This window comes from Camelus ferus, chromosome 3 (assembly GCF_009834535.1).
Source record: "Camelus ferus isolate YT-003-E chromosome 3, BCGSAC_Cfer_1.0, whole genome shotgun sequence".
In the NCBI taxonomy this organism is placed as follows: domain Eukaryota; kingdom Metazoa; phylum Chordata; class Mammalia; order Artiodactyla; family Camelidae; genus Camelus; species Camelus ferus.
In genome coordinates this window covers 43,533,328-43,559,885 of record NC_045698.1, presented here as the reverse complement: position 1 = coordinate 43,559,885, position 26,558 = coordinate 43,533,328, and the positions used below count along the sequence as shown (strand labels likewise).

General features: G+C 33.2%; 1 protein-coding gene across 7 annotated transcripts in view; it reads left to right on the top strand.

Moving 5' to 3' along the window:
- ADAMTS6 (ADAM metallopeptidase with thrombospondin type 1 motif 6) overlaps positions 1 to 26,558 on the top strand; it is a 266,890-nt gene that overhangs the window by 22,422 nt on the left and 217,910 nt on the right. For all 7 annotated transcript variants that reach the window (XR_004317186.1, XR_004317184.1, XM_032473104.1 and 4 more), the window contains exons 4-7: positions 1,976 to 2,144; positions 7,730 to 7,941; positions 8,370 to 8,453; positions 8,966 to 9,111. Coding sequence is in view for 5 of the 7 variants with exons in the window: in XM_032473104.1 (XP_032328995.1) it covers positions 1,976 to 2,144; positions 7,730 to 7,941; positions 8,370 to 8,453; positions 8,966 to 9,111 (611 nt within the window). In the remaining 2 variants the exon portion in view is untranslated. The remainder of the gene's footprint in view (positions 1 to 1,975; positions 2,145 to 7,729; positions 7,942 to 8,369; positions 8,454 to 8,965; positions 9,112 to 26,558) is intronic.

Here is a 26,558-nt window from a genome sequence, read left to right as displayed (position 1 = left end):
CCCTTTCTTGGCAGCACTCTAGACCCTGCTTCCTACACTTCCCTCTTAACAAAATTTCATATACAAGGTCTCTTCTGCACGTGCCCTCCTTTCTTCAGAAACCTTGCTCAGTTTACTCTCACACTGTTAATCTTTCTGGTAAAGTAATTCATGATCAGGTATTAGAGTTTGTTAGTGGCATATTATATTACTCCTGACAATATTTGCATATGATTTCAAGACTGATATCCTTAAAGTAAAGCAAACAATGGTGAAAATAATGTGAAGTGACTAGGACTGCTTTTTTTGTTTTTTGCATTCTCAGGAATGCTCATTTCGTGTAGGTGGTTGCCAACTTCATCTGTAAGTTAGGGGAGCTCTGATTATGTCTTATTTTTCTTTCTAAGCATGTGGTACTTAACATGAGTTTCCCTAAACACAATCATAGGAGTTTAGATTCAAAGGGATCTTAGAGGCTATCTGAACCAGAGGTTTTCAGCAAAACTCTATTCTCAAATGAAAATATTATGTGGAAACTTAATATATAAATTAATAAAAGCACAGCTGATTCCTAAGCCCAGGAATCCAAGCTGTGTAGGTCTCCCTTTGTTGTCTGGAGCAACCCCTGCAGGCACTTTCATGGAACCCTTAGGGCTCCCTAGAGTGCTGTTTTGAAACCACTAATTTACACCAACTCTTTCATTTTTCCAGCTGAGGAAATACACCCAGAGAGTTTGTGTTTTGTCCAGTGTTATAGGGTAAATTAGTTGGATTAAGAGCAGTCCTCACATGTGCTATTCTTGGGATAACACTATTAGAGAAGAGAGGAAGTTCTTACTTCTGGTGCATATAACTTTTACTATCTCATTTCTTTTAATCAGCCAATTTTACTTGGTATATATACTGCATATGAGACACTGTCTATGGCTGTAACTGATACAAAGAAATATGAGACATAATTCTTTGCCTTAAGAGAGCAAATAGTATGGTTGGGAAGATGAAACATGCAGTTGAAGTTATACCAAATTTATGGCTTTTTTCCTGTACTTTATTATTATAATTTTTTAATGGAAGTATAATTGGTTTACAATGTTGTGTTAATTTCTGGTGTACAGAATAGTGATTCAGTTATACATATTTATATATATATTCCTTTTCATATAACAAACTTAAATATAGATGCAATACTTGAAATGCAGCAAAGCAGTGTAGAATTAATTAAAAAGAAAGAATACCAATGATATGCTCTGCTGGATCTGAGAAGAGGGTAAATTTGCTCCAGTTGGGCTAGAGAAAATTTTAAAGAGGAGCTATGGCTGAGCGACGTAGGACTTGGCTAAGTAAATAGGTGTGAGGCAGTATAATACTGTGAATAAGAGCAGAGCTTTGTGTGAATACCTGCTCCTTCACTTACTTCTACACAGTATTAGACAAGTTCTTAACCTCTGAGCCTATTTCCTCATCTGCAAATGGGGATGTGTGGGATGTGTATTAATTCAGGACATATTAATTAATGTAACACAGACCTTAAAATGTAAGTATTTTATCAAAATAGAAGTTTACTTCTCTCTTATATCAGTGTCTAGATTGGACAGCTTTCCATGAGGTCACTCAGGGACCCACGTTCCTTCTCTTTTGGCTTCCACCTCCCCTACGTCTTTTCTCAGAGAGAGTGGAGAATTCCACTGGGGAGATTCTCAGAGGCTGGGCCTGAAAGCGGTATATGCTTTGCCCATTTTCTGTTGGCCAAAACTCAATTATAAAGCTATATCTAAACAAGGCTTATAGCATGTAGAGATATTTAAACATTCTTTTTAAAGAATAGGAAAATTTATATAATATTTTTCTGAGTAAAAATAAGTCACTAAATTTTTATTATCATGTGTTTTAACCTCCTTTTTGAAGGAGTATCAATTTATTTTTGACTCCTGATAATAAGGTAATTAATATTTAAAAGGATTCTTCTTGGTAAATTCTTTGCTTTGTTTTCTTTTAGCATGGTGTTATTGCTACAGAAGATGAAGAATATTTTATTGAACCATTAAAGAATACCACAGAGGATTCCAAACATTTTAGTTATGAAAATGGCCATCCTCATGTTATTTACAAAAAGTCTACCCTTCAACAACGGCATTTGTATCATCATTCTCATTGTGGGGTTTCGGGTGAGTGTGTGGTTTTAGAAAGTGTAGTATTGTATTGCCATTCTCTTTTTTCTGGCATGTATAAGATTAATAGTAAAAGTAAATAGAAATTTGAGTAATTAGAACGATAATGTCCAGAGTCCTCTTAAAAGATGTGACCTATCAATAGTTTTAAGTCAATTCTGGAAGGTCTTTAAGAAGTCCTTAAAATACAAGTCTGTGTAAAATTTGATTTTCTTTTTTTTCCTTTGAAGGGGAAACTCTATTTTATCCAAGTAATAGTTACAACTTTTGTGCACAGGTGTCCCATAGTACTCTGTGCTGTTTAGTTCGCCTGATTTTTATGTTAGTGGTAGGAATCTAAACCCTTGAATAAGACTTGAAGAGTCTTAAGGTGGTATTCAAAGACATTATTGGTTAGGGTACTATAGAAATTCATAATAGGGACAGCAAAGCCAGACTTCGGTGGCCAAAGAAGGCTTCATGGAGATGACTTCTGAGCTGAGAGAGCAATGGGTAGAGTGTTCCATATGAAAGAAATAGCATTTTAAACATTTCCGAACCAAAAGAGAGAATGTCACATTCTAGTGCCTGACAGTTTATGTAACTGGATATTAGAATATGGATTGGAGAGATAAGGGTGAGATTCGTAGTGTTTGGGGGCTGTGGGGTGAAACTGGAGCGGTAAGAAGGGACTAAATCACAAAGGACTTGTAAACCATGTTGAGGAGTATATCTTTAGTGTACTGGAATCCCACTGGAAGGTTTTAAGCAGTAGAAATCACATGATCATATTTGGGTTTTAGAAAGAGAACTCTGGCAGCCATTTGGAGACTGAATTAGAGAAGAGGAAGACTAGATGTAGGGGGTTAGGTGGCTGTTTAGTCTAAAGATTAGAAGGCTTGGTGAAACAGAGGGTATATAGCATAGCACAGTAGAAAACATGGACTTTGGCAATGCTGTGGACAAATTACCCAACCCCTCTGAGTACTCCTGTCAGTACACGTTAGTTCCTCAGTCCAATTGTAGCTGTCATTATTATTGGGATGATTGTTTCTAGCATTTAAAAAACCACTATATTAAAATAAAAAGATTAGATTTATTCTATGTAGTTCTAGTAGCTGGAACTAGGAGCAGAATATTTCAGAGGCAGATTTCAGCTTAATACAAAGAGTTCACTAACAAGTAAATTTGCTAAAAATGGAATGGACTTTAACAGGTACATTTGTAAAATGGAATGTGGATTAGTGAACTCTCTTGTTTCTTCTCCATATCCTTCATGGCCTCTTTTTCTTCTCTATCAAGTGTTCTTTGGAGTTCTTTCCTCAGCTGACTGTTCTTATTCTACATACTCTCTTCTTGGGTAACCTCTGAGGCTTTTAATCATGGGAGGTCCTTGTTTGGCAAGAATAATTGATTCTAGAAAAAGACCACTTAAAGTGAATCTACTTGAGACACTAAATAAAATTTCATAGTAAGTAATAAAAAAAAAAGGTTTGATTTGTCTTTGGCTTGAGTAATGAAACTAAACATTATGGAAATAGTTTATCTTGTATTTAGCAAAATTTAGGCTATAAGTACACTATATATAAATTCTTTGAAAACTAGGATTCAAATATTTAGTTGTTTATGTGATATGATTTCCCCATAATTTTTTCCATAACATAACATCCTTCATGTCATGATTGCAAAGATCACTTTTTGCAAAAGTATTTAAAGATTTCATCATATTCTGAAAGGTATCTCTTAACCATTTGATGTTCAAATTATCCTCTTTTTGAAGTGACTATCTTGTTATTAACTGGTATTATTAACTGGTAGTTCCCAGGCAGATTCTTATTTTTCAGTGGTTTAGGCATGAGTCAGGCAGTTCTCCAAATCATACTAGCCATTTCTGCTAACCCTAACACCAGTCCATTTAGTTCAGACCCTCATTATCTCTTGCCTAGAACACTGTAATGACTTTCCACCTAGTCCTCCTGTTTCCACGTTTGTCCTTTTGTCTTTTATCAAGTCTGTCTCCTAATTCTGTCTTATATATCTTCACTGGCTTCCCATTAGTGGGAATGTAGTAATAGTTCTCTAAGTTCCATGGGAATGTCACTAGATGTTATTGGGGAAAAAAGCACTTTATGTTTTATATGTTTGGGAAATGTCTGATTAAAAGAACTACTTATCTTAATTGTGATACTGTTTCAACAGTGTAGTTCAAGTGATATGTGCATTTACAGGCATACATTGTCAGTTAACTTATTCTCAGGAACTCAAATTTATATCAGAATATAAGATATAAAAACTCTTTTGACAGTGGGTGTATTTTTCTCATATTCTGATATGAATGTTCCCATTTTGATTTTTCTTTAATGGAGGAACTGAGGATTGAACCCAGAACCTAGTGCATGCTAAGCATGTGCTCTACCTCTGAGCTATACTCCTACCGCCTGAATTTTCCCATTCTAATTAGATTTAAGCTACTGATAAAATTTTTTTATGAAAGCAATATCTGTTCTCTGTAGAAATTTTAGAAAATACAGGATAAAAAGAAAAAAGGAAATGAAAGTTGCTCTTATATCACCACCCAGAGATAACTGAGTGTTCTTGTATTCCATTCTTATAGGTATTATTATGTCTCTATATCTGCATTATCTACTTATGTATTTATTAAATAAGTATTCATTTAGCATATATATGCAAGACTATTCCAGGTGCTGGGATGCAGCAAAAAGTAAAGCAAGAAAAGTCCTTACTTCCAGAAGTCTTACATTGTAGTGAGGGGAGACCCTTACTAAATAAGCATTTAAACAAACACATGGCCAACTATCAAGAAGTAATAAGTGAATAATGAAAAATAAAGCAGATCAGTGAGATAATGTTGCATGGCCATATATATATTAAGAATATTTTGAGATTGAGATTGATCAAAAACTCAAAATAATATTTCCGTTGACAAAGAGCCATATATTTGGTTTTGGGGAAAAGTTCTTTTTTGTATGTGTTTGTGGAGGAATGTTTTCTTTAACATTCTGTCCAGAATTAAACTGAGCAAAAGCACACGTAATGAGTATCATTTGAAGAACTACTAATCTCTAAAACAAGTCAGTTGTGTATTCTATTTTAAACTAAAAATATTAATTATATATCATTAAGCTTAATGTTAAGCATATAAAATGTAGATATTTTATAATGATCAAATCATGCATTAAAGATGTTTAATTTAATCTTTAAATTGAAACTGAAGATACTCTCTCTTTAGATCTTATTCGTTCATTATGCATGTGTTTATATTATATATATTTATTAGACTACAACTTTTTGTGTATAGGGATTATACCTTTTCGTTTATGAATGTCCATCAAAGACCCTGTATTTTATATCTGATAGAGCAATAGCCAAAGCAAACTAACAATTGAAAACATAAAAAGTTGAAAATTATGAAAAGGGTGTTAATAACAGCAGCTACCTTATACTAAATGCTATCAGATGAGAAGCATTATTGCTAAGTGTTTATTTTGCCCAAATGTGTCTAATTCCTTTTACAATACTTTAAGTAAAAATAAGGAGAAATTGAATGATTCAGAGAAGTGAAAATGATCAAAATAATGGAAATTAAAACTTATATTTAGACATTTAAGCTGTCCAGTCAGAGGACGAGAAGACTAGGCATGATTTGAATACATGAGTAGTTTCATCATCACAGAAGACTGAGCAAGAGAAATTGAAGTAATGTTTATTCTGAAAAGATTTTGGTCGTCTCATAACAATATTACCACAAAAAAAGTGCATTAAGCAATGCACTTTTATTATCTCATGGTTTCTGTGGACCATGAGTCTGTACCTGGATGGGTTATTGATTTAGCCTCAGCCAGGACTGGGTTCTTATCCAGTCTTTATTGGGGAAGAATCCACTTCCTCATCCCCATAGCAGTTGGCATCATTCAGTTCTTTGTTGTGATAGGACTGAATGCTTTAGTTTTGGGCTGTTTGTCTTCCAGAGGCCACCTGTAGTTCCTAGCCAATTATGGTTCACCAGCTTGGTTGGTTGCTTCCTCTACATCAGCAAGGGAAAAACTCTAGTAAGAGAGATGCTACAATATTATGTAACATAGTTATGTAGTCATATACATGTGATCATGTACATTCCATCATCTTTGCTGTCTTCTGTTGTTAGAAGCAAGTCACAGGGCCTGCTCATACTCAAGAGGAGGAGATCAGGAGGCAGGAGGTTATGGGAGTCACCTTGAGAGTCTGTCTGCCACAGTGGACTTAGGGGAATACTGGCTGTCTTTGGGATATGCTGTTAAAATAACAAGCAGTATGTTTCTGCCTCTCTTGACCATTAGGAAAAAAGACACTCATTTAATTTATATGTGTTTCAAAAGTGTTTGATGCTTCTTATGGTCATTTCTGTCTTATTTCTTAAAATTTATAACTTCTGTCAAAGTAATTTTTAAAAGGGAGAGGCTATAGGAAAACAGAATAGTGCCACTTTCTGTCAAATCAATTCTATAAATTAGTCTAATTTTTCCCTCACTAAGTTTTTCAGTAAGAAGAGGTTAGAAAGATTTCCTGTTCATTATAAGGATATGAAAGTAGGGTATACAGAGGACCTGTACCTGTTCAAGTTTATTAAATGAAGATGAATATCAATGAGGCAAATGTTTACAAATACCACAGTACTAAAATGTTTCCTCTGTAGTAAAAGACCAAATGTCTAGAAATCAAAGGATAGATCTACAATCCACCTGAAAATGTGATTTAAACTTAGCCATGCTCATTCTTGGAGTCTGCTCTAAGGTGGTCAAAGTAGCCAGTGACTCTCTTTTGGCTTTATATAAAGGCATGAAGGAAAGATCAAGATCATAAGTTTTGATGGTGAAAGCATGATAGTAAACAAATTTTCATATGCCAATAAACAAACAAACAAACTTAGTCATGCTTGAATTGTCTTTCAACCCTCATGCTAATGCCATTTACCTCTAAGTTTTGGAAAAGGAATACTTTGGGTACTTTGTCAGCATGAATAGTTGTAGATTGCAAAAATAAGTGAAAAAGATAATTCACAGCCTTTTAGAATTGAGATTTCTAGAGCAGTAGAATTGCCCTAATTAAGATAGTTTAATAAAAGCATCATACTTTGCAATAAATGTGCAAAAGCATTTTAAGAATAGATTTTTGCAACATTAATATATTTCATCAGAACTGTCTTAGGCTGTTTAGAAAGTTAATGCTCTAGTTGCTTTTTAAACAACTTTAAATGATTTTTTAAAATACCAATTCTAAATTTAAAAGTATTGTGATGTAATCACTTACTAGAATAATATGAAACGATTATTTGAAGATTCTTTTTTAAAGATAATTTATTAGATTTATTTTGTTTTGTTTTCATGAGCAGTTGGAAATTATTAATGTTTAACTTTTTAAGATAATATGATTATTTTGAGAAATTTGAATTTAGTTTTTTTATTACTGCATTTCCTCATCTCCTTCCCTCACTTTGAAAAATCTTAGTATATTAGAGAATTTATGAGAAGTATATCTACATGAAAGCTCTATAAAGAAGTTTAATTAGTGAAACTATCTGAACGAGTTAACTGTTTTTATTGTAGACCTCATAAGAAGTGGCAAACCTTGGTGGTTGAATGACACTTCTGCTTTTCCTTCTTCGCTACCGATTAATGGCACACATATCCGCAAGAGACAGAAGAGATCAGTAAGCATTGAGCGGTTTGTGGAGACATTAGTAGTGGCGGACAAAATGATGGTGGGCTACCATGGCCGCAAAGACATTGAACATTACATCCTGAGTGTGATGAATATTGTAAGTTTGATCCCTCTATGTAACTTTTTAACTTAATAGTTTATTGTGGTTTTTGACTATTAGTGTTTCAGTTCCATAGAACATAAATTTAAAAGTGACCTTATTGTTCATTTTCAGATATTACGACTTTCTTAATGGATTATAGATCTTATTTAAGAGGTTTCCTTTGACTTGAAATATCAGCTCACCCTCTTAATTACTATGTTGTAGTTCATCTTTATGAGAAAATATTTCTTGAGATAGACTTGTATAGCAAACCTTTTACTGAAGCATCTTGGAGGTAGAGTTCTAAGTGATATGGGATAAAATACCTTTTAGTATACACAGTGGTTAAATTGATGAAAAATTGTTTTACCACTCTAAAAAAATATCAATCACCCTATGATTTTTGTCTGACTTTGTGTCTTTTCTTATTTTCTGGAGGTCAGGTTGCCAAACTTTACCGTGATTCCAGCCTAGGAAACGTTGTGAATATTATAGTGGCCCGTTTAATTGTTCTCACAGAAGATCAGGTAAGAGTGAATTAGTTTATAAATCTAAAACTCTTAACAGACAGGCTATAGAATTATATATTACAAATAATATACTTTATTATTGCTTCTCTTACGAAGTTCTAGTTGAATATGATTTTCAGCTCTAAGCATTTAATATTTTAAGCAAATTTTAAATAGTTTACAAGAATATACCTTATGTCATGTTAAAGCTATATATGTATATCAGCTACCCGTTTCAATATAAAGATGAGCATTTGCATGACAGACCTTATAACAGTGGTTTTGGTTGGTTTTGTATGCTGATAATCACATATATTCATGTTATCATTAAAGCTGGAACTCGGAGGAATATCTGTTCAATAATACACTAAATTAACTCTAGGTCAGATATTACAGAGATAAAAATTGGCAAGAGATTATTCCTAGAAACCACTACTTCTAATTATAGTCCCACTTAAGCCTTCAAAAGTTTTAACAACTGACCTTAGTAATTTGTTTGGAACATTTCTGGTATGCATGTTGTATTGCAGCCAAACTTGGAGATAAACCACCATGCAGACAAGTCCCTCGATAGCTTCTGTAAATGGCAGAAATCCATTCTCTCCCACCACAGTGATGGAAACACCATTCCAGAAAATGGGATTGCCCACCACGATAATGCGGTTCTTATTACTAGGTATGGTTTGTTGCAAGTATTTTACCTTTGATTGTTGTGTTTGATATTGTAACTATATTTGGTTCTAGCTAAAGCCTCATTCAGGTAATGAGTATAGAGAAAGCAAAATGGTAATTTATTATTCACCATTAAGAAAGAATACCTTACACTATTATTGTATTTGCGTCAAGTGAACAAAATAATAGAAAAGATTTAGAATTGACCTAGAAATTTAATAAGTATCTTTTCTTCTACTAAGATCTATTCATAAGTTTTAATTGGAAGCACATGTATGTTTTATTAATTGAACAAAATACATATTAAAAGCAAGATTTTAAAGTCTGAGAAAAATAAATTTTAAAAATAAAAATGAGTCATCACTCTTAGTTATAAACTATATTATTCTCACCTCCAAATTGTTAAAAGTGAGAACATCTGTAGCTACAGAATTTACTTAGATGAAAGTTTATTTAATTAAAAATATTTTACTTAAGAGATGTAAGTATAAAAAAGCGGATTTATGTTAAACATCTTGTCTCTCAGGCAAAATTATTACTTGATGATTACCCGATGAATATTTATATTTCTTTCCAGTTTTACAAAATTGTATTCAGATTTATTTTTTTCCCTTACTCTCCAACAATTCTGTGAAGTAGATAGTGTTATTATTTTTTCCATATAGAAAATGAGGAAATCAATTCAAAATATTTAAGTGAAAGAACAGGGCTCAAGCCCTGGTGATCCTGTCTTCTTTGATTTTACTATGCTGTCTGTCTTAGTTTTTTTAATACTCTAATTATGGTTGATTAAAGGCATGCCTAAATCGTTTAAAAATCTTTGTCTTTTGACTTCTTAACAGTATTTAAAAATGAGAACAAAATTAATAATAATAAATTAACAGTAAGCAAAATGGAACATTATTCTATCTTGGCTAAGTGAAATGGCCTTTGTTATCTCAGGTATTTCTTTTATTTGCAAGGCAGTATTTAACATATGTTTCATCTCTGTTGAACCCAGTGGCTCCACACTAGACTCTATAGAGGGGGAGTATAAAGTATTTGGAATCAGAATCTTGAGATCCAGTAAGATCATGTAAATTTAGCTTTTTGAAGAATGTTCCTGTTAACTTAGAATGTTCCTGTTAAACATTCAGGGAAACATTGAGTTAAAGTTTCTGAGCTGACTATTTTTTTTTCACAATTATACTTGTTTTAATTGACTGCATCTACCTGGCATCATAAGCCAGAAAATTTTGTTTATGATATGCTTGCTGAATAAAACTAACATTGTAAGTTTCTATATTCAAATGTGTTGACACATCAGTTTGATAAATTCTGCAATTCCTCAGAGTCTTGTGGTCTGGAATGATTTCCAGATATATTTGAGGAGTTAAAAATATACTAGAATTTGCAAATATAGAAACTTTTGTGTTAAAATATATATGATATGATTAGTGTCAATGAAATTACTAAAGGAAAATATCTCTTATATATTGTTAACAGAATGGTCCCAGGTATTTACATTGGCTTCTGTGTTTATATTTATAAAACCCTACCTCTCCCTAAAAAGTAATGCCCCTGATGCTTCACATTTTTGTTATTGTATCTTCACTGGATTTTTAACTTTTGCATCAAATGACAGGAGTTGTACTAAGACTACACATTTGTAAATATTCGATTAGTGAAATACATCTGGGCAGTTAGCTATCCTTTCTTTGTATTCAGCTGACTGACTTGTTTCTCTGACTTGGTCCAGATATTTTTTTGATCCTCTGCAGAGCTCTTCTTTGCTTCTGTAAACTATTTTGAGTGCCTTTTTGATGTCTGAGATTTGAACATAAAATCTTCTTTTTAAACTTATCTCCTAGTGGTCAGATAACACTAGAAATGATCTCAGGATTTAAAGGACAGTACTACAGAGAGTTCTTACCTCAGATCATTTTAGATTGGTTATGTAATGGTGGTTAGAAACATGCCTCTTTGGGACAGCATAGAATGCCTTTTTGAATTGTTGTTAAAGTCTCAAAGTAACTCTTAACTTATTTAAAAGTCTACAGTTATCTTTGAAATATTAGGGCCAAAGAGGACTTAACTAAATGAGATGACTATCTGAGTATTATCTCTAATAATTAGGTTGTTTTTTTTTTGTTTGTTTGTTTGTTTTTTTGTTTGAGGTTTTACCAGGGCTCGGCTCTCCTTTACATATTTTTGATTTGTGAAATTGAACATATGTTTAAATCATACTGCTACTTTTAGTAAAAGTAATTATGAGAATTCCATAAATGATTTTATATCAATGTTGAAAATTGTTTCATATAACTCACTTATTAACATGTTCAGAGTTGTGACTCCACCTTTTAGAGGTAAGATAATGATTTATGTTTGCTGGAAATGTCAGCTCACCAGGGAGAATGTATAATGTGTTTATTGAGAATTTCAGAGGAAAACTGATGGATATGTTTATCTCTACTAGGCCAAATTTTGTCCTAGGGATTTAAATGTTTTAAGCAGAAAACCATTTGGAACTGTAGTTACTTAGGTAATAATAGTTACTTTTGAAAAAAGGCATAAAAACTCAAAATATTATCTTCTCTTAGCAAATGATATTTTGTTTTATTTTACTGATTTAATTTTAAACAAACTATACTCTACAAAACTATCAGATCACCATGACTATAGACAGAAAGAAAATAAAGAAAATTAAGTCCCCCTTCGAAGAAAATGAAGACAGAAATGTGTCCTCAGGGGCAGCCTGTCAGGTTTTCAGGAAATGCCAACAATATTAAGCAAGAGGTGGAAATGAACTGGGACATAATACAGGTATGCATAGCCTCTTTCTGTCACTTCAGTTCATTTGATTCCTTTTTTGTTGACAAGGATGGCAGTGGCAGTGGCACTAGCTAGGGAAGGGCTGGGAGTTTTCTGTTCTCTTTTCACTTTTGCCAGTGGTTCCTTGAGGCTTTGGCACCTGATTCCTTTCCTGGGTATTCTCTCTGGTATTTTAGCTTATTGTCATCAGTTGTTCAGCTCAAAGCTGTGACCTCAGGCAGGGTAGGTCTTTGCCATGGTGTTCTAGTGAACATGCACTGTGTCAACAGATTGCACTAACAGATTGGGCCCTCATAAGTTTGTTGTTAAGTTTTTGCTTTGAACTTGGACTGAATTTCACCATGAAAGCAATGCAAGTATATCTATTTGTGTATCTATTTAACTCTTAGTGTAATTTTGTAATATACCACGAACAAGGCCTAGTAATTTCTTTTTCTTTTCTTTTTTTTTAAAGGGAGGTACTGGGGATTGAACCCAGGACCTCATGCATGCTAAGTATGCTCTCTACCATTGAGCTATACCCTCCCCACAAGGCCTAATAATTTGTTAAAGGAAAATTCAATCCCAATTCCAATCTGAGCTATCATAATTATATCTCTTACTGCAGGAGAAATTGTATTTCTCCCAGTTTTTTGGCCTGGCTTTGGGGATGGTGAACAAGACCCGAGGAGTGACTCTTAAATAGTGGTTCTCAGACTTTTGTCTGTTCCAACACACTCTGGGAACATTTTGCAGTCATAGCAGTGCCCCTTATTGTAGATGCCGTAACCTCCTTCCTTATTGTCTGTCCCATGGTGATTCTGAAGTGTACTCCTTCCTCTGCTGTGGATTACTGCTCTGGAGCCCAGGACTTCTGCTGGATCCTTATACTTCTTCTCAGTCTGGGATCATGTGTGTGTGTGTGTTACCTTTTCCTTCAGAGGAACTTCTTTTTACCCCTGCTGGGTTTTCTATTACCTATTAGCCCAACATTTCCAGTAATTTTTAATTATGATTTTTCTTCTCTGTGTTTCACTAAGTCATGGAATGTTGCCTCATAGCTTTCTTCTCATTCTTGTTCCTGAACTAAACAGTCCAAAGTTTCTTGGAGAAGCACAGTGTAATAAGGCTCCTTTCTATGCCTCTTTTTCTTTTTTCATTTAGACCTACAAGAAAATGTTTTAAATGGGTGGTTCAGGGACAGCCTGCATCAGGTTCACCCAGGCTATCTTAAAGTGCAGACTCCCTGGTTCTAGTCCAGACCTACAGGGATAGGTGGACATGTCCCACTTCCCTTCTCTACTTTATTTTTTTAAAAAAATTTCATTGAAGTATGCTTGATTTACAACATTGTGTTGATTTCGAGTGTACAGCAAAGTACAGTTATGTATATATGTATTTTCAGATTAGTTTCTATATAAGGTATTACAAGATATTGAATATAGTTCTCTGTAAAAAAATTAAATTTTTGTTGTTTTATCTGGTATCAAAACTATTGGATTAACACCAAAGAGCATTTAAAAACAATTAATATATGTGTATATTTTAATTTTTATATATATTTATGTTTATTTTAATATATAATATATAGTGAACATCTGTTATACATCAGCTAGTTTAACTAACCTTTTTTTGAAAAAACTGAGGTATAACTGACAAAATTGTGTGTTTAAAGTGTACAATGTGATGATTTAATGTGCATATACATTGTAAGCTGATTGATCTAATCAAGTTAAGTAACACATCCATCATCTCATAGTTATCTTGTTTTTTTTTTTTTCTTTTTTTTTTTTTGGTGAGAATGCTTCAGATCTATTCTCTTGACAAATTTCAAGTATACGCATAGCATTATGATTAGTCACCATGCTGTATATTAGATCCTCAGAATTTATTCGTTTTGTAACTAAGTTTGTGCCCTTTGACTAATATCTCCCCATTTAGCCTACCCTCCATCCCTAGGTAACTACCATTCTACCCTTGGTATCTATGAGTTCAACTTTTTTTGCTTTTTTTTTTTTAAATACCATATATAACTGAGATGTCTTTCTCTATCTGGCTTATTTCACATAGCTAAGTGCCCTCCAGGTTCATACATGTTGTCACAGATGACAAAATTTCCTTCTTTTTTATGACTGAATAATATTCCTGTGTGTGTGTGTGCGCGCGCGCGTGCACGCGTGTATGCGTATTTTGCCTTTTCTTTATCTCTTCATTCATTGATGGACACCTGAATTGTTTCCATATCTTGCCAGTTGTGAATAATGCTGCAATGCATTTAAGGGTATAGATAATTTCACTTCCTTTGGATATATACTGAGAAGTAGGATTGCTGGGCCATATGATAGTTCTATTTTAAATTTTTGAGGAACCTCTATACTTTTTTTCCATAATGGCTGTACCAATTTACATTCCTACCAACAATGTACAAGGGTTTCCTTTTCTCCATGTCCTCAACAAATTTGTCTTCTCTTATCTTTTTGATAATAGCTATCCTAATAGATCTGAGGTGATATCTCATTGTGGTTTTGATTTGCATTTCCCTGATGATTGGTAATGTTGAGCACCTTTTCATGTACCTGTTGGCCATTTATGTATCTCCTTTGGAAAAATGTCTATTTGAGTTCTTTGCCCATTTTTAAATTGGATTATTTGTTTTTTTATTCTTGGATTGTAGAGGTTTTGTTTTGTTTTGTTTTGTTTTGTTTTGGTGGGAGGAGGTAGTCAGGTTTATTTATTTATTTATTTTTTAAATTTTTGTTTTTTTAATGGCAGCTCTGGGAATTGAACCCAGGACCTTGTGCATGCTAGGCATGCATTGTACCACTGAGCTATATCCTCCCTGCTAAGTTCTTTATATATTTTAAGTATTAATCTTTTATCAAATGTATGGTTTACAAATATTTTCTCCCATTCCTTAGATTGCCTTTTCATTTTGTTGATTGTTTCCTGTACCGTGCAGAGCTTTTCAGTTTGATGTCCCACTTGTTTTTATTTTGTTGCCTGTGTGTTCTGGTGTCATATTAAAAAAAAAATCATTTCTAAGACCAATGTCAAGGGGCTTTTCCTATGCTTTGTTCTAGGAGTTTACAGTTTCAGGTCTTACATATAAGTTTTAAAATTCATTTTGAGTTTATTTTTGTGAGTGGTTTAAGATAGTGGTCTAATTTCATTTTTTTGTATATGGATATCCAGTTTTCCCAACACTATTCCAGAGACTCTCCTTTCTCCATTGTATGTTCTTGATGTCCTCATCAAAGATTAGTTGGGCATACATGCATGGGTTTATTTCTGAGTTCTTGATTCTGTTCCATTGGTTTCTCTGTGTCTATTTTTATGCCAGTACTGTGCTATTTTGATTACTTTAACTTTGTAATATAGTTTGACATCAAGATTTGTGATGACCCGAGCTTTGTTCTTCTTAAAATTGCTTTGTTTTTTCAAGATATTTTGTGATTCCAAATGAATTTTAAGACTTTTTTCTATTTCTGTGAAAAATACCATTGGAATTTTAGTAGGAATTATGTTGAATCTGTATATCACTTTGGGTGGTATGGATATTTTAACATTAATTCTTCCAATCCAAAAACAAGTGGTACTTTTCCATTTAGGTATTTTGTCTTCCATTCCTTTCATTAATGTTTTATAGTTCCAGTATAGACCTTTTACCTCCTTGGTTAAATTTATTCCTAAGTATTTTATTATTTTTGATGCTATTGTTAGTGGGATTAATTTCTGAATTCTTTTTTAGATAGTTTATTGTTAGTATATAGAGATGTGACTGATTTTTGCAGGTTTATTTTGTATATTACAATGTTAGTAAATTTGTTCATTAGTTCTAACAGGTTTTTGGAAGGGTCTTTAGTTTTTTTTGTGTATAAGATTATGTCATCTGCAAACAGACAGTTTTACTTCTTCCTTTCTAATTTGGATAAATTTAATTTTTTTTTTCCTTGCCTAATGACTCTGTGTAGGACTTCCAGTACTATGTTGAATAGAAGTGGAAAGAGTGGGCATTCTTATCTTGTTCCTGATCTTAGAAGAAAAGCTGTTAGATTTTCAGCATTGAATATATATATAATGTTAGCTGTGGGCTTGTCATATATTGCCTTTGTTTTGTTGAGATACATTCTATTTTTAATTTTGAGGGAGTTTTTATCATGAAAGTCTGTTGAGTTTTGTCAGGTACTTTTCCTGCAGCTATTGAGCTGATCCTATGATTTTTATTCTTAATTCTCTTCATGTGGTATATAATATTTTTTGATTCATGAATGTCAAACAATCCTTGCATCCTAGTGATGAATCCTACTTCATGGCGTATGATCCTTTCAAAACTCTGTTGCATTCAGTTTGGTAGTTTTTGTTGAAGATTTTTGCATCTATGTTCACCATGGATATTGGCCTATACTTTTGTTTCTTGTAGTATCCTTATTTGGCTTTGGTATCAGAGTAATGCTGACCTCTTAAAATGAGTTTGGAATTGTTCATTTCTCTTCAGTATTTGGGAAAAGTTTAAGAAGGATTGGTATTAATCATCTTTAAATGTTTTGTAGATGTCACCAGCGAAGCCATTTGGTTCTGGGCTTTTCTTTGTTGGGAGATTTAAAATTACTGATTCAATCTCCTTACTCATTACAGGTCTATTGATATTTTCTATTTCTTCATGATTCAGTTGATAGGTTCTATATTTTTAGTGATTTATCCATTTCTTCTAGATTATTCAATTTATTGGCATGTAATTGTTCGTGTAGTCTTTTATGATCCTTTGCATTTACATGATTCAGTTTTAATGTCTCCTCTTTCATTACTCATTTATTGGAGTCTTCCTCTCTTTTCTTCTTAGTCAGAGAGCTGGTGGCTGGAGTGCTAGTGCTTGCAGAGTGACAGCAGCTTTGGTGTTGGTGTGCTGGCTGTCCCACAGCAGTAATGATGTATGAGTTGCAGGTATAGGTGAAGTGGCCATGAAGATGAAGTCTGAAGCATGGGCACCTAGAGGGCAACAGTAGCAGTTGGGTCTTGGTGCTGGCTAGCTTGAAGTGATAGTGGCCCTGGTTCTTGAGATGTAGGCATGTGTGGAGTAGCCATAGATCTGGAGAATGGGTGTCACAGAGTGGCCCTACATCCAGAGGCTGGAGTTTGGGAACAAGTGTAACAGCTGTGGCTCTGGAGTCTGGGATGTGTTCAGGGTTTGGGAATGCTGGCAGTTCCATTTCTAAAGCAGCACAATAGCCGCTTCTTCTTGGAGTGGGCACAGCAGCATCTCCTTCCCCAGGGTGTGTGGCAGCAATAGCTTTTGGTTACTTTGGTGGTGGAAGCTGCCCGTCTTCTCTGGAGCAGGCTGCTGGGCCCTGTGCCAACCAGCACTACAGTATCCTCCACTGTGAAAGCTGTGGGGAGTCCGTGGCAGTTGTGAGGACTGTTGAGGCTTGTTCTCACCCTTCCTCTTTGTTCCTGGTTGTCTCCAGACATCTCTAAGCCAGTCTCCGCAGTGATCCTTTCTGTGCAGTTATTCTCCATTTTTTGCTGCTCTATGTTGCTCTAGGTTCCTTATTGGACCCTTGAGCCCTCCCAGAGCTATTTTCCTTTGTGGATTGCTATCTAAATTGTTGTTTTCTGTTGGGTAATGAAGGTTGGTATCTCCTACTTCACCAGGTTGCTGATGTCACTTCCCTACCTTTATCAAATCTTAACATTATGCCATACCAAAGAGCAGTTTCATGTCACTTTCTAAAGTGATATACTTTAGAAACAATGGTTACTTCTTGTAGTATACTAACTACCTGACATTTTCGTTCTGAATACCTGAGTTAGTGCTATAATGTATAAATTTGTGGAAATATGGTGATATGAAATAAGTCAACATTAATGGTGGTATATTGAAACTGATCTTTCATTTTTATGATTTGTTTTTAGTTAAAATATCAGTAGTTGTAACTTACATTGATTGCTTCTATAGGCTAGCTCTGTTACAGTTATCTGACAAATATTAGTACTCATCTAAATCAGCTTGACTCGACATCTATTAACTCTTTAAAATAATGGAATATGACACTATATAATTAAGTCAAAAAATGATTAATATTTTGTACTTGATACTTTAGAAACAGAATTTAAGAAGATAAAATAGGACTGTATGTATACACTTAAAATGTTACACTTGCTACAAAAGTTTTAGATTACCCTTGTTAAACTTTATACTGAGAAATTAATGAATTGTATTAGTTAATAGTTACTTAGGGACATAAGTCTAAAATTTTTCAGATTATGTTGAAATTGTTTATATTTTCACATGAAATCAGGAAACATCCACCACAAATTTAAAGTCTAAGCCAATTTCTAAATTTATTTTGTTGCAAAAACATTCAAGAAATCCTTTTATGTCTGAAAATAAGTAGGAATTCAGTCACAGAGTGTACATGCATCAGTGTTGAGCAATTAACATGAATAGACTAATGTGTGCATTTCCTTCCTGGCTTTCCATCCTATCAAACATTGGAATCATATTTTCCATCTGTAAGATATTATTATTTAACATATATGTTTTGAATAAGAATTATAACCTAAGTTCTTCCTTTTGGTTACAGCTTTATTGAGATAGAATTCGTAGACCATACAATGTACCCATTTAAAATGTAAAATTAAATGGTTTTTAGTATATTCAAAGGGTTGTGCAGCCACATATAATTTTAGAACATTTCCATCATTCCCAAAAGAAATTATCCCCCATTCCTTTCATCCTCCCCACCCCAGCCCCAGCCTTAGGGGTAAGGCTAATCTGCTTTTGTCTCTATAGCTTTGCTTATTGTGTATGGACTTTTCATATGAATGCAGTCATACAACATGCAGTCTTTTGTTACTGGCTTCTTTTACTTTGCATAGTGCTTTCAAGGTTCATCCATGTTGTGGCACATACCAGGGCTTCTTTCCTCTTATTAGCCTAAATTCTTGAAAATTCAAGGAATAGATCTTTTAAGAGTGTCTCTGTTAATAGGCTATTGTTCAGTAATTATACTTTCTTTTCAGTTTTTCATTCATAAAATGTATAGGACCTATAAATACAACTCAAAATACCGATGCAAAAATGCACACAAAGTCACATAATTTAGTCTTTAATTAAAATGAGCATATTTATCCTCTTAAGGGATCATGACTATTTGCTTTGATGCTGCTGGATTTTAAAGGGATTAGAATTTCCAAAGTCAAACAGTGTTTTCAGGTGGGAGATTAAAAATAGCTATAAAAATGGTTTCTTGCTAAAACTTGGCCTGTAGTATGTAGATTTAAACAAGTTTTTAAAAAATATTTTGAAGAATATATCAGAATTATATGTTGACTTCATGATTATATATTAAAACACAGGAAAGTAAAATTAAATATGGTACATTTATTTGGTATGCATTTACAGATTTTTCTTAATCCTTAAGGAAATGCCAGTTAAATTTTTTTATGAAGTATTAGTAAGCTTTTAAGAATATGCTCAGTTCACAGGCAGCAGAGGAACTTTGAATTCAGATTTTGGGTGAATTGATTTTGGTATTTGGACATTTTGTAACATTTATTATTCTCTTACCACTCTGACTCTACCATTCTTACTTATCTCCACTGCCTATACCTTTCTCCTTCCTTTTTCAGTTTTTTTTCCCACTTCATCCCTTGTTTGTTGGTTCCTTACTCAAATATGTTTATCTAGATTCAATTTCCATTCCAATCTAGGATTGTGACACACTTGAGTGACCTTAACTTCTTGTGCAATCTGGGTCACTTTAAGAGTGAAAGAGGGTACCATTGACAGTTAAACCTAGACAAAAGGCACAAACTAGGACCAGGCAAAACAGGATTATAGTAATCCCAGGCATTGCCTATGTTTACTTGTTAAATTTTAATTAAAAATAGGAATAAGAAGATACTTTTCCCTCAGTGCCTAATGTTGACTAAATAACATGTAATTTAGTAAATAATCTTTGTACACATCTGGACTAAAACTGTACTTTATTTGTGATGGGCATTATTAAATAGTTAAATCAAAGAAGGGTATGTTGTAATCAACACTTAACTTTAAGGAATAGTAAGTTAAATATTTATGTTGGTTTTATGGATGTATTTATGTTGTTTATTATGTGCCAAAACCAGATATTTACTCATTTAAACCTCACATTAACTGCATGAAATTGGTTCTGTTATTATCTCCATTTTATAGAGGAGGAAACTGAGACATAGGGAAGTTAAATGATCACACATTAATTAGAAGACTCAGGACTTAAACCAGATAATCTGGCTCCAGAGTCCTTTTGGAGGAATTATAAAAATGTTCAACAAAAATTAATGTGGAAATACGTTACTAATATTAGTGCCTGTGGTAGACAGTCTTCTAAGATGGCTCCCAGTGAGCTCTGCCTCCTGGTGTTCGTGACTTTGTGTCATTCCTTCCTTTTGGATTTGGGCTAGACCGAGTTAGTTGACATCTTAACTGTTAGAATTCTTCCTACCTACAACGAAGGTGTATCTCTCCACTTACTTAGGTCTTTAATTTATCTCAGCAATGTTTTGTGGTTTTCAGTATTTTCACACTTGTCCTTTTTTGATGTTATTGTAAATTGTATTGGTTTTTTAAATTCATTTATAAATTATGCATTACTATTATATAAAAATGTAATTGATTTTTGGTATTAGGTGGGTAATATTGACCTCACAGAATGAATTAGAGAATATTGTCTGCTTTTCAATTTTCTGAAAAAACTTTTGTAGAATTGGTATTACTTCTTCCATAAATGTATTTATTTATTTATTTGTTTACTTGTTTATTTATTTAAAATTTTTTTTTTTTCATAAATGTTTAAGAGAATAAGTGAAGCCACCTAGACCTAAAATTTTCTTTGTGGAGTGATTTTTAACTGCTATTCAAATTGTTTAGGAGATCCAGGTACCTGGTAGGGAGGCATGATAATAATTTGGAGCTATTATTAACTTTATGTTTTGAGAGCAACCAGGATTTGAGAAGAGAAAGTATAGTGGGATCATAGAAGTAGCACCTGATTTTACATGGAGGTATATTTGATCAGAGACCTCAAAATTTCATACATATTTGGATAAACTATAGGTGCTTATTCAGGAAGGAGACAGTGCATATGAAGGATGTCGAAAATATGAAAGAGAAAATTTAGATAACCAAAATCTCAGTATTTTTAGGGTGGAAAGTGAGTAAGGAATTACAGGAGCTGAGGTTAGACAGGTAGAATTTCATTCATTGATTTATTCATTTGATCTTTATTTATTGAATTGAAAATATGTCATGTGCTGTTAGCTGCCAGGTATTCAGTGGTGAATGAGTCAAAGACTGAGCTTGATGGGTATGAAGAAAAGAAGTGAAATGTAGTGAATAAAGTGGAGAGTGATATGAGGTAATGTTAGAGATGTTGCAGGGGCCCTAGCATGAAAGGTTTTGTATGCCATGCTTATAGGTTTAACACCATAGATATAGATTTAGATATGTAGATAGATAGCCACTTCCCCTATTCATGAATATTTAAACTGATTTCTTTTGTTTATTTTTCAGTTATTAAAAACAATGTAATTCTTTTTGTGCGCAGGTACAAGTATGTCTGTATTATATGAAGTGCTAATTAGGAGTATATGGAAATGGAAAATTCTTCAAGACATAAAACAAAGCAAACAAACAAAGCCACAGAATAATACAAAAAATCATTATTTCTTTATTTTTTAAAGAATCAACTAATAAAAAAAGAAATTTAGCTTTTATTTTCTTTACATAATGGGTGACATTGGAGAAATTTAAGCGGAAAAGTGACATGATCAAAATTTTAAAATATCCCAGGCAGGGGTGTGGAGGAGAGATTGTGTGTGTGTGATTAAGTGCTAATATATGCAAAGCAGTGAAAAATGAGTAGAAAAAAATCAATGCCTCTTTTCTTTCTAGTTCAGAAAGGCTTTTTAGAACCCTTTGAATTAGCATTTCACTTTCCTTTTTTTCTTCTTATCCCAAAGAATTGGATGCTAGGAAAAAATCTTTGAGTTCTGATGCTGGAAGATGAGGACTTGATGAGTGAGATAAAAGAGAAAAGGGAGATTTGGGGCTTAAAGAAGGGGGGAAACTCCATTTAGAAACAGGTATTAGAAGTTCTTTTCTGGTTAAGTTTTTACACTGGGTTCTTTTGGGACAATATTTACTAAATTAGCTTTACCTTTCCTCCCTCACTCCCCCAAATTTATCAAAAACCAGCATTCCTACAAATGATATCTTTCTCATTTCATAAATTCTCAGACCTGATAATATGCCATTGTTAAAGGAATATTGATAGAGATAATTCTAAAAAGTCTTTCTAGAAGAAGCAAAAGCAGCATTTGAGTAACTTACCCACTTCTTTCACAGTCTTTTCTCGACTTACATTTACGATTAGTGACCTCATTCATTTTCATGATTTTAAATACCATTTATATGGTTAGGTACATTTATCCTTAAGCACCGTTTATATCTAAATATACATCTTTAGCCTGGACCCCTCCCCTAAACTTTTTATTTGTATATCGAGTTGTCTAATTGACATCTCCATGCCTCCCAAACTTAGCATGTCCAAAACCAAATTCCCAGTCTTTCCTTTAAACCTGTTCTTTCTGCAGCTTTTCTCATTTCAGGTTCTCCCTGAATGGCAATTACAATATATTTTTCTGTCATAAAAAGCAAAAGAGGCTCCAATTAGGAAACTAATTATCAAGAAATTAATAAGTTGATACTTGGAAATTAATATATATTAGATTCAGCTGTCATAGAATTCTCAAGCCTTTTCTCTGTTTCCTTCCTTTACATTGATTTTTTGTTGTTGTTAATCTCCCATATCTTTGGGCTTATCTCCTAATAGTTAGCTTACGTATGTCATGAGCTATTTTAGCAAAACATACATACTTAAAAACACTATTAAGAGGGAAGAAGAGGAATTATAGTGTTTGCAAAGGTATATGAAGTATTTAGAAGATCCTGCCAACCAGTCCATTTTTCTGGAGTTCTAGGTTTAACATTCCCATTGGGTTTAGGGGCCTGAAAGATACACTTAAAATAATACAGTAACTTTGTAAAAGTTCCTTTAAAAAATAAATTGTTCCTCCTTTTCACCTATGATAAAGGCTAATTGAGAAAGCAAAGACTAAGAGACTTATGTAGGGCTCTATAGTGCTGCAGTGGAAATACTGGAAAAATAAATAGATAAATGATTAAAAATAATCTTGAGATGTACAGAAATTGTCATCTCCTCTAAGAAATATTGTAAAGCTGCATTCATTCATTCATTGAGATATTCAGCAAACATTTATTTATTGAGTGCTTACTATGTGTAAATTGTTGAGATCACAGTGACCAAAAGTCTGAGCTCTTAGCTTTCACTCTAGAGAGAGAAATAGATTATGAAGAAGTAAACAAAGAAATATATAATTTTAATGTGTGATATGTATGTACAGAGACAAACTACATATAGTAGATGGTAGAAAAGTGTCTTTAATAAGGTGGTTTGATTTAAAAGTTCTGAAGGTGGAGGAGGACATGACAAGGGCATGTGTTTTAGGCAAAAGAAATAGCACGTGCAAATAATAAACACTAGTAGGTAAAAGAGATGGGAAAGAGTTTGGCTTGTATGAGAGTATTTGCTACAAATGCATACAAATGCACTCTTTCCCCCCCTGTTTGTTTTTACTTTCTCTTTCTTTGAGTACTCTTCGCTGTTCATTTTGAAGAAATGCTAATTGGGAACATTATTTACATTAGTTAGGACTTGTTGACTTTTTCCCTTAAGGCGATTGCATATTGGATGACTTTTTTCATGGGAGCAAAAGTGTCAGTGTCTATGGGTCTTTTCTGTGAGACCTTTTAATTTATCCAGAAAATAACCTAACAGTTTCCTATCTAATTACATGTGTTCTGAAAGATGGGGGAGAGGTGGAAAGGTTTCCTGTGAGGACATTGTCACTTTTTTTCAATTTTGGGCTTTGCTATTGCCTTCCACTGGTTAAGATGTCCTTGAAACTAAGCCTCTCTAGTTTCATTTCTTCAGAAAACAAAACTGGAGGTCAGCGGTATGGAGGGGAGCTGTTTTCTAAATTTGCAGAGAAATATCCAATCTGTTGTATACAGATTTTTGAACCAATCCCTGTTTTTAGCCTCTCGTCTCTGTCCTTTCAAAGGTGGTTAATTCTTTATTTTCCATTTCCTTTTAGCAAAGATAAATTTAAATCATTCAGAAATATAGAACTAATGTTGATAGTGATAGCCGAAGTTAACTATTATAGTGATAGTTGAAATTATCAACTAATATTGATAATGAAGTATGTGGAATAGACAAAATTTTGTTAAATTTAAGACAGATTAGTGAGTGTAGTTTTGTGACTTCATGTAACCATAGTAACATGTTAGTTGCTGAGTAACAGTTATTAGAATATCTACTTTCTTAAAATCTGCTTGTAAAATCAGACATGATTGGAGTACATAGAATGTAATAGTTTCTAATTTTGTATTTAAACTCTTCATTATTAAAATAGAATTATTGTGTATTTTTTCTATATAGAATGTATTAATTACTAGCCTTTCATTTTATTGACTTTCTTTTAAAACATCTCCAAATTAGTGATTTAATTTTGATATTACCTAGGGTTGGTTAATTCTGATTAATCACTCAGTATTATATTTGTAAATAATATTATATCTATAGCAAATTTGTTTTCTATAAATTTCACTTTCTCATGTTCACTTTGTCTTTCTCTTTTCCCATTGACCCTGTACCTCCCAAAGGCAGTTCTTCGCTTCCTCAGTTTTTTCTTAAGTATTTTGTTTGTGATCCTTAGTCTGGTTAGAAGAAAGCTTTGATTTCCTACTTTTTGTACAAGTGTCATATCAATATAGACTGAGCATCCCTTTGGACTTCTCCCCACTAAACTCTTTAAGAAGCCATCAGAATTGATAGATACCGTGGTACTGTATTGCATAGTAGGATCCTCAGGAAAATTCAGACATGTAAAATAAGTTGTTTAATAGTTTTCAGAAAAAAGCAAGTAGTTTTCTACCCAACTTGAGTGTAGAATATAAATTACTGAGTCATTTCGGTGCTTAGTAGGCATGTACTCCTTGAAGCCCTTTAACTCTGCTCTGGCTTTCCTCCATTGCCATGTAAGTATTTTTACTTTTCCATGGAGTTTGTAGAAGAATAATGATAATGTTTGCTAAGTGAAGGGTGACTAAAAATAGTAATACTTTCTCAGTGTGTGCTTAGTGAAACTTTCTAGTGGGAATAGAGGTAATGATACAAGTAACTTTCAAATCATGGTTTTTGAGCTTTTGAAGTAAACCTGTTACATTACATCCCCTTTTCCATAAATAATTTCTTAAAGGAAGAGAAGTTTGTAGTAAAAATTCTTGTATTAACTTAATTGTGACTAGAGTTTTGGTTAATTATGTTTTCTTGCTTTTAAAACTTACCCTTTTTGCTAGAAGTATAGCTGCAAATTAAAGAAAAAAATCTTTTCAAATATTCTGAGTCATACTAGCATTTGACTTATACCTGCATTTAGCTGTGTTTGGTTATCTATCTACTCTTATTCTAAACTTTGGGGTTTTTTTATTCCAAATATGTATTTGCACTCTCAGTAAGCTCTCTTTCGTACCAGTATTGGTTTTGTGCTTTTTTTTAAGCCAGTTACGTTTGCCACTTACTATAATCAGTCCCAATTTTAGGAATCAGTGCATTTATGGAAAAAAACCAAAACATAGTTGTATTGTTTCTCTGGGATTGAGCTTTTTTGGTAATAATTTTATATAGATGCAATCCACAGACCATATAGTTCACCCCTTTAAAGTATACAATTCAGTGGTTTTTAGTATATTCACAGAATTGTGCAATCATCACCACAGTGTATTGATTGAAGTTATTTCAATTGTATTTTTTTAATGGTTACTCTTGAAATTTTATCAAGCATATGTAACAAAGTAAAGTTAATTAGTATTATTTTTTCCTGGACAAATCAAATATATTGAAATGTTTAAATATGACCACTCCTGTTGACTTCTGTGGTATTGTTGTTCTGTATTTTATTTCAGATTTTTTTTCTAATTCCACAAACTAGACACCACCACCACCATGCCACCATCACCACTACCCCTTCATTATCTTTGCAATTTTTGTATAGACAACAGGTGTTTTCATTCATTTCCATATGCGTCAATTCCTTTCTTGACTGTATTTTCTTGCATATTAGGGATCATTTTCCTTCTTTCTGAAGTGCATTTTTTAGGAGTTTCTTTAGAGAGTCTGTTTGTAGTAAACTTTCTCTGTTGTTGATCTGGAAATATCTATTTTGGCAGAGTTCTTGAAAGATAATTTTGCTGGGTTCTCAATAGTAGATTTATGATTACTTTCAACATTTTGAAAATAACATTTTATTCTCTTTTCGGTCTCATTGGTAATGTGTGAGGTTAGCGTGATTGTCAGTCATTGTATGTGTAATCTATCTTTCTAGCTACTATCAAATTCTTCTCTATATCTTTGCCATTCTGAATTTCTCTTGAGGAATATATTTCTAGGTATTTATGTTACTTAATATAGAATGTGCCTTTTGTGTCTTTGGATTCATATATTTCATCAATGCTGGAGGTTTATAAGGTATTAGATT